Raw genomic sequence first — 9357 nt, 5'->3', positions numbered from 1 at the left:
AACAAGGCTGTGTCCTCTTTCTGGTAAAAGATAGCATACAGTGATAAACAAGTTTTGTGCAATAACAATAAAATTTCTTAAAAAAAATTTTAACAACCTATCAGCAGCTGACAGTTTTAAATGTATAAGCTGAAAAAAGTTATGCAAATGTATTCATTTGACACAGGGATGCACAGCTAACAGCGAAGGAGAGAAGGACGAGAATCACTATATGCTGACCATTCAGTTATGCAGCAATGTCCACCACCATTGCCATACTCTTTGCCACTAGTGGTTTGCACCATCTCAAGGGTGTCCCCAAGTAGCAGCTTTTTCAGAAAAAGGACTGTTTCACCTTTGAACCTTCACACCCCCAGCGCCTTCGATTTCCATTGTCTGGTTTTCAGCCTGCCAGCATAAAGACCCAACCCCTTGGAAGGTAATTAAAGCCATTTGTTTTAATCAATTTTAGCTTTTTTTTCTTCTTACCTTGGCCAAGAGTTATGAACAGTGCTTTTATGAGTTAAACTGGAAGCGGGAAATCCCAGCCTTTTGCCATAGTGAAAAAATTGAAACAAATATGGATCACATATCAAATAGATATGCAAATGGTAAAGAGTAACCAAAATTCATGGATTTCCAGGCATTGTGAACTATAGCCAGCTAGCAAAGATCAGTATTTTACATGTTTCTGCTATGTGTTCTTAGGTTAGAACTAAACTAGAGAACAGTTGGATGCAACAACTGTCTCTTCTGGAAGAGATGAAGAATTGATACAAACAACCTTAAAAGAGTTTACATGGATGGAGGACACAAGAACAGGAAAGGCAAATGACACGGAAATCTGAGAGAGCGGGTTCCAGTCTCCCTTAACAATCAGCAGAAGATGTAGAGAGTCTTGAGGGAGATATGAAGACAGACCCATAAAAAAGGACATGCTTGTATGTGCTTTATTCTGATTTGTTAGTAGGAGGAGTCAAATCTTTTTATCTGATTCCCTTTAAAGTTTCCATACCATACCATTCATTGTATAAAACTAATGACATGTTTGCAGTACTAAAAAGTAATAAAGGCATTTTATGGTGGCATTGCTTAGAGCAGATAGTAAATTTCTGTACCCACTTTTGCTTGGTCATGTATGAAACTTCCTGAATTGTTGCTGTCTTTTTTTTTGGGGGGGGGGGTGTCCTTAAATACTAGTGTCATAACAGGTTTATAATGTTGCCCACTGCAATTTTTTTTAAATGATGTGTATTATTTTTGTCTGTTTTCAGGAATGCCATTCGGTGATGCGTCGGCTTCCACATTAAAAGCATGTAAGTGAGGGGCATTCTATCTGTGCTATTTTCAACTGAGTTTGGCCTGATCTTACACTTCAATGGACTCAAGAATACCCCTTCATTTTACAAAACAGTTCAGTAAGGATTTAATATTGACTCTGTGTGTGTGTGTGTGTATACGGTACATTAATACAATGCCTGTCATAAAATAGGACTGTTGGATTGTTTTCTTTATCTTTTAGTTATGAACCTTAACCTTTAGACTCTGCTAGGTGCAGACAAGAATTTTCATGAGTCATTAAAAAAAAAAATGACAGGAAGTAAAATCAGGCCTGGAGAACTGTCCCTACCTCATTTATTGTGATTGAATTACATTGCCAAAATAAAATCATGGACCACATGTTTTACGCATATTTCTAGTGACTGTAGTCCTTTAATCAGCTGGTTAACACTGTGTAGAAAGGAATTAAAAATGACAGTTTATAGAATCTTTACAGTTCCCATGTATTGGGATTGTTTTTGAAATTAGAATTTCCAGAGTTTTTCTGCCTATAGAAATTCTAACTGAATTCAAATGCAGTTCCACCACTTGTAGTTCCTTTCTGTTTATAACACTTTAAATTTTTATGCACTTTTACATATCAGTATAATTGCTTGTACCTCTTTTTGTTTCACATTATATTCTGGATTTAGGTCAGTAACCTACAATTAAGTGATTACTTTTTTATGCAGACTCATATTCTTATATTTGTTTCTATTTTTAGATGCTGCAGAGAAAAGTTATCCTGAAGCTACGGATGCTGACTTGCATGCTCAACTTGGTTAGCTGGTGCTAAGGATCAAGAGAATGGCAGATGGAAAGGGCTGAGCACAGCCTATACGTCAGTTAATTGTTCTGGGGTGGAGGACAAGTAAAGCTGTGCAACTTTCTACCTACAGTTGTAAAATTCTTGTACATTAAACCTGCATATACTAATCTGGATATATAATTATAATAAAACTGTGCTGTGATTATTATTTACTCTAACCCATTAATTTATCAATGAGGATATTTCACCCGATCCAATAAGAGATGTGTTGTGGTAAATTCAGAATCATTTATATGTTTACAGATTCTTTTCTAAATACCTTCTAAATTCTTGAACATAATTGTGTTTCAAACATGTGTTTTGATGGTTCGCTTTTCTTAGTGATAAAGGTGCAATTTAAAATTTAATCTTTTAAAAGATTGTAGTTAATACCATAAGCTGCAATCCAACCTAGAACCTTTTATAGTTAATTTCATGACTTTGAATTTATTTTTAGAAATGTCTATTAAAGCATCACTCTTTTTTGACACAATTCAGTTCATACTTATCATTTGATATATTGTCATAGATCTTTGAACCTTTTTCTTTGGAAAATGTAATTAGTGTTAAGGAAACTGCAATTTAATTTTTAATTGTTTTGTCAAATGGATACATGTTTTGCATCGTTTCTACAACTTATAATTAAATAACGAATGTTGCATTAATATATCAAATGAGGAAACATCTTTTATGTATGCAAACAGACAATGCTTTAAAAAATTTTATATATTTTAAAATATTTTTTTTTATCAGTTTGCTTTTTATCCTATTATGATAAACATTTTTACCTTGATAAATGTAAATTGTTTATGTATACAAATGAGACAATGCTTTAAAAAAATTGTATATTTTTTAACATATTTTTATTAGTTTGCTTTTTATCCTATTTGTGATAATATTTTTACCTTGATAAAGATAAATTGTTTACGTATACAAATGAGACAAATGCTTTAAAAAAATTTATATTAAAAAAAAATTTTTTAGTTTGCTTTTTTATCCTTATTTTACCTCAATAAACGCCAATAAATGACAAATCATGTTTGTTTTTTTATAACATTTTGCACTTTTGTGCACTCTTTGCTGCTTGTATATATATAATTATTGCAAAATACAACAAATTATTAATCATTTGATATTGGTATTTTTTAGGAATTTTGGCATGTCTTGATTAGAAATATGTAAATCAGGATATGCCGAAATCCCTAAAAATACCAATAATCTGAAGATATAAATAGTGGGATATATAAAAAAAAAAAAGATGGGACGTAACCCATGAGCCATCAGGGTTGACTAGCGGTCACAAGGGGGAGAGAAGCGTCCCACGCTTGTTTCACAGGTAAAACCGACATGACCCCGTTGTTACGGCCCGGTTTCACTTTCGCTATGGGTCGGACGCCATTTTGCCACATGGCCCCCGGATACCCAAGACATGCGTCCCACCTGTAGCCAATATTCCTTTGCTGCTGGGGTAGCTCCTAAGAACAAGAACTAAGCATGGACAACATACGTGGGACAGAAAAACAAACAAATAACACACAAACTAAACAACAGCACTGAAGATGAATAAAATGAGATACAGAAACCGCACAGGAACCAAACAAAACAAGAACTGAGAAAAACATGATATTGTAAAAGGAAGACGAGCAGGGAAGGGTGTGAAGAAAAAACTAGCATGGTGGGAACGGGTGTTAGGAGAAACAGTCCAAGTCCGACTGTTTGCCAGAGGCTAACGACTGTCACAGTGTTATAATTATTCTTTTGGGTTTTTTTTTCTGAATACTTGTTTTTCTCCCAGCATACTAACTGCCTGCTGTACACTTGTTGAAATATAAACAAGTTTTTCTGTAAACCTTTTTATTATGCTACTTAGCATTGTGCTGGAGTACTTTAATATCTAAAGTTGAGCAGATCATTGTGTCCAGCATAGAAGTAAGATTTAGAAAGTTTCTTCAGTTAGCATAAATTAGAGAGTGAAAAGAAGTGTTTAGTTTTGACAGAAATTACTAATTTTTATTTGGAAAAAATTAAATATAGTAAAGAACTATCTTATTATTAATTGTAAAATAATAGTAATAGTTTTTGTAAAAGACATCAATTGATGTACTGTACTAGGTTCTGTGGTCCGGCGACAACAGTGACTGTGCCATGTACAAGTCCTCCACGTGTGAGTGTCAAGACCCTGGGTCAGGCCGTGTGGTGGACAGGAGAGTGCTATACTGCTGTCATCACACTCTTCCCGGAGCAACTTCACCTGCTACACACGGCGCCTCCCAGAGTGTATGTCACCGGACCGCCCGGTACAGGTAAAACTGTGGTGCTGCTGCTGATGGCCATACAGTGGCTGCGATGTGGTCACCACGTCTACGTTGTCAATACATGGTATGAGAGTCGTGCAGCGTGCATGATGTTGTATCACCTGTTGCTGCAGACAGTAAGCACACAACAGTCAGCAGGTGTATCATCCGGTCAGCCTCACCTGCTGCTGTTTGATCTTTATAGCTATAAGGATGCGGAAAAGGCCGTGAACGACTTGTCACAGGCAGCAAGAGGAGGGTCGTTGTACGTCATCGCTGATGAAGTGAGCGGGTGAGTAGTACATCGTGTGATGTGATGATAGATACACCGGTAGATGTCGCTCGCTGTGATGTTAGAATCACAACCAGATGTTTCACATGTAATAATTCCTCAATGAAAGGGACACCTGGCCTGCTCACCCAAGATACGCTGCGGTATGCCACATCTGTACCTCCATCTTGGCTGACTATGCTGCCAAGGTAGGTGAAACAGTCAGACTCTGTTAAACATTCCCCATGTAGTTGGAGTGGGGCTTCTTGCTTGTTGTTGACCCGCATTACCTCCGTCTTCTTGATGTTGATGATTAGGCCAGTCATCGCTGCTTCTTCTGTGAGCCGAGCTTTGTCTGTGCGTGTTGTTGCTTGTGGGACAACAGGCTGATGTCATCCGCAAAGTCGAGTTCCTCAAGTTGCCTGGCGAAGGTCCACTGAACGCCCGTGTTGCTGTTAGAGGTTGTTCTTCTTATGATCCAGTCTATGACGAGCAGGAAGATTGTCGGTGAGAGCAGACAACCTTGCCTCACTCCAGTCCTCACTGTGAAGGGGTCAGTCAGCTTTCCCTTGTTGATCACCTGGCATGTTGAGTTCCCATACAGCTGCTGGATGATGGGAATAAATTTTGGTGGAAATCCGTAGTGCTGAATCAGTTTCCAGATGGTTTCGCTGTCTTCGGAGTCAAAAGCCTTCTCAAAATCTACAAATGTTATATATGGTGGCGACTGCCATTCGATGGACTGTTTAATAATGTTTTGTAGTGTAGCGATTTGGTCTGTGCCTGATTTTCCATGCCAAAAGCCTGCCTGTTCTTGCCTCAGTCTTTTGTGTAGCGCATTCTTCAGTCTCTCCAGGATATTTCTGGTCAGCACCTTGCTAGGAATGGACAACAGCTTAATCTCACGCCAATCGCTGCACTGTGTCAGGTCACCTTCTTTGGGGTAGTTTTACTAGGTAGCCAAGCTTCCAGTCTGCTGGAACTTGCTCCTGCTTTTTTTTTCTTTTCTTTTTTTTTTGCAGCAAGGGATGTAGCATCTCTGCTGCGGCTGTTGGGTCTGCCTTGAGTGCTTCTGCAGGAATGCCATCTGGGCCTGCCGCCTTGATAGAATTCAAGGACTTGATGGCTTTGATGATTTCTGCCTTGGTTGTGGGCTGGTGCTTACTTGGAGTTGTTGGACAAATGGGACAGTGTCCATAGTAATTGGTTGTGGTATTTCATCAGAATGTTCCACCCATCGTGATCTTTGTTCTGCATCCCCGGTGATGACGCTGCCATTCTTATTCTTTACTGGTCTGCACGCATTGGTGTCTTTCCTTCCTGACAGAATTCTTGTAATTTCGTATAGTCTCTTTGAGTTATTTTGCTCAACCCCTTGTTCTGCTTCTTCTGCCGTCATGTGTGCGAACTGTCTCTTGTCTTCTTCACTTCTCTGTTTATCTCCCAGTATTTTGCTCTGAATTTGTCTTTTTCCTGATATTATTGACATTGGCTGGTCTTCTGCTTCAGCTCTTTCCTTTTCTCTATCTTTTGCCAGGTCCTTAGAGTCAGCCATTCCTTGTGCTTTTTCCTTTGTTTCCCAGAAAGAGTTTGCAGGCAGTCTTCCACGTCTCTTGTAATCCTGTCCAGGGGTTGGCCTCTGTTTCTTCCAGGAGTCCTTCCAGTGTCGCAAACCTGTTTTTAACTTTGCAGTTCAGCTCTTCTTGCTTTGTACGGTCTCTAAGAAAGTACACGTTGAATTTGTGGTTCGATCTGTCTGATGTGTTATTGAAGGACCTGAGCTATTTCTTCATGGTTGCCACAAGCAGTTGGTGGTCTGTGGCTGCATCTTGCTTTACCCTGACATCCAGCAGACTCCCACTAAACTGGTGATTAATGGTGAAGTGATCGATATGGTTTTCTGTATGTTAATCTGCTGAAGCCCAGGTGGTCTTGTAAATGGTTTTTTTCTGTGTGTGTGTGGGGGAGGGAGGTGAGTAGTACATAATGTGATGTACTGAGAGACACACAGGTAGTGCCACTCCCTGTGATGTTAGAATCAGCACCATGTGTCTAACAGGTGATATTTCCTCAATGAAAGGGACACCTGCCCTGTTCACGCAAGTTTAGCACCAGTACGCCACTATGTTTTTCGCACACACTTTTTGCACTGACATGTTGTACGCATGTGCGATCTGCCATACGTGGTTACCAAGGTGACAAACCTTGACCTCGACCTTCCGAAAGAAACGGTAGTTCGCGTGACGTTAGCTTTCATTCAAACAGTTATACGAGTAAACAAAGACGAGATGGAGTTGAAGACAACGAAGTTGAACAACGATGTGCAACAGAAGACAACATCATTCGATGGATTCAATATATGTTCAACAGCCACAACAATGCTCATAATACGGAATGTGTATTTAAGAGTCTATTTTTTTAAAGTATGCAAAGAACTTCCTTCTTAAAAACTTTGCTTGTGTAATATATTTTAAAATAGAATTTGTTTTCTAAGTGACTTATTAATGACAACTATATTTACTACTTATCTAGGAAATCAGTTTCACCCTCCCATCCTCTGTCTCCCATAGACCATATATACACAGAAAATAAGATTATCCATTCTTTCCAATTTACACCACAATTTCTGCATCACCTGCCATGTAAGCGTTGAGCGAAATGAGACCTAGGTTTTGTTCCTTAAACATCAGTTTCGTACATCTGTACACAATTTATTTGAGTAATAAACGTTAATGCTTGTCAATTGCTTAATTTTATTTGTACAAGATACATTTACGTGTATATTTACACATTGTGTGTCAGACAACAGGCATATACTCTGTCATGCCTCCCTCCCTCCCTCATGCATGTATACATATCTACACACACAACCACAGCATTCACCGCTATTCACACACATTATTATGTACAGTGTCAGTGAGCTTAGTATACAAGTAGCCTCCCCTTGACATCAACGTGTTACACAATTACTGTCTAGTCACACACAACACAGACATTACTCTGAACACGTGACAAACAGCTGTTGTTTATTGTGATTTAAAGTGATATTTGTGTTCCTGATACTTTATAAAATACTTTGACAGGAATTGAACACTTGTAATGTTCGTGACTGACGATCTTCCAGCAGCGGGAAGCTGTGTGACGGTAACTATAGCAACACTCATGTCTGTCACAGGTCAAGCTACTTCTGCTCTGTGTGTGACAAGCTTTTGACACAAGTTCCTCATCTCCATCTTTGGGCGGCAAGTTGTTACCATGGAAACGCAACTGTCGGCTGGCAAGTGGAATATTTAACCAGACCCCTCCGCTCTCCACCGGCCGTCGTCAGGGAAGTGGAGCAGGATAGGAGTTTCACTAATGACCGTGATGTCCTGCCGTACAGTGAGCGAGGTGTGCCCGACCACACAGACGGCCCGCCAGTCAGACGACTGTATCACCAACGTCACGGTCACTCAGGTGACAGTCCAGGTGACTGTGTGACGTGCGGTCGTGAGGTGGCCAACTTCCTACACAGTCTCCGTGTTGGTGTTACAGGTAGGTGTGTGTATTGTGTAGTGTAACGTGTGTTGAGAGATAAACAGTTAACGGTGTGATAACAGGCAGATGAAAAACAATCCTTTGAAGATGAGAGTGATGTGATGTCCCTTCGCCTAACTGGCTATAGGGTGACAGATCTTCATCACACTTTATCTTTGCTCTTTTATCTGCGCCAGGGTTTGTGCGTACTCAGTTTTCTAGAACGTTTGTATTCAACTGTAACATCTTCGCCATATGTTACACCTGTTCACCATTTGTATTACTTGTATCTACTTCACTGACAACCAATGTTTGGTACTGCTGACCACTCAGTTCTCCATTTTGTGATGTCCGGACCTGTGCCTCATGACTGCACTGTCTGTAGAGTAGATGTTTGTGTCCTCTTCATCTCAACGATGTAACTGACGATGACTGCGATATCAGGGATTGGATGTTGTGTGTCGTCTGCTCTGTCGTGTGTTTGAGGCTGCTGTCACATGATCTTGTGTCTGGATACTTACCTATGATGACTACAACTGAAGTATTTAGGTGAATCTTTGTTCACCTCCTCTTGACTGTGTGACACCTGTAATGTTGCTGTGTGTGACGCGTTGTTTGTGTTGTTTACTTGTTATTATAATAAACATTATCATGATTATTATAGTTATATACTGTATATATATATATATCAGTATTATCAATACACTCACTGTGTAAGTCAGGTGTTACTGTTATTTTACGTGGTGTTTATATCCATGTGTCTGTCAGTGTGTACACTGCATCTCCGACAAGTAACTAACAGTAGAAACTTACTTTGAATGTTAACAGAGAATGTCACGACAACAGCCACGACACTTACCTCCACCAACGGCGGCACAAGATCGCCCTGCCTGCAGTGGAGAGACGTGCTGGTGTTGTACTGGATTAAGATTCGTGACGACTCGGGTATGATGAAGGGACTTGAAGAAGCGGGTATCCCAGTGCGGGTGATGAAGGACGATGACACTGAGGACGTTGCCACGGCCCGCAGTGACGTGGTGTGGGTGACGAGTGGAAGTCGTGTTTGTGGTCTGGAGAGAAAAGTCGTCGTCTGTCTGGAGGATCAACTTTTATCCCGGTTCTACTCCATGTCCAGGTGTACGTCACAACTTCTGATTGTCTACTCTTAG

At 39.9% G+C, this 9357-nt stretch overlaps 1 protein-coding gene across 1 annotated transcript; it reads left to right on the top strand.

The window, feature by feature from the left end:
• The first annotated feature begins 4489 nt into the window (after window positions 1-4489).
• Window positions 4490-9357, top strand: LOC112567481. The gene is made up of 3 exons (XM_025244175.1): window positions 4490-4693; window positions 7848-8140; window positions 9017-9357. Exons 1-3 carry the CDS (start codon window positions 4509-4511, stop codon window positions 9355-9357), a joined length of 819 nt encoding a protein of 272 aa, XP_025099960.1. The 5' UTR covers window positions 4490-4508.

This window comes from Pomacea canaliculata, linkage group LG7 (assembly GCF_003073045.1).
Source record: "Pomacea canaliculata isolate SZHN2017 linkage group LG7, ASM307304v1, whole genome shotgun sequence".
NCBI classification, from domain to species: Eukaryota; Metazoa; Mollusca; class Gastropoda; order Architaenioglossa; family Ampullariidae; genus Pomacea; species Pomacea canaliculata.
This window is presented reverse-complemented; position numbering and strand designations above follow the sequence as displayed.

Coding starts and splice junctions, on each gene's coding strand:
- LOC112567481 (XM_025244175.1), top strand. CDS start 4,509: ATGATGTTGTATCACCTGTTGCTGCAGACAGTAAGCACACAACAGTCA. Junction 4,694..7,847: donor ATCGCTGATGAAGTGAGCGG/GTGAGTAGTACA, acceptor TGTCTGTCACAG/GTCAAGCTACTTCTGCTCTG. Junction 8,141..9,016: donor TCACTCAGGTGACAGTCCAG/GTGACTGTGTGA, acceptor GAATGTTAACAG/AGAATGTCACGACAACAGCC.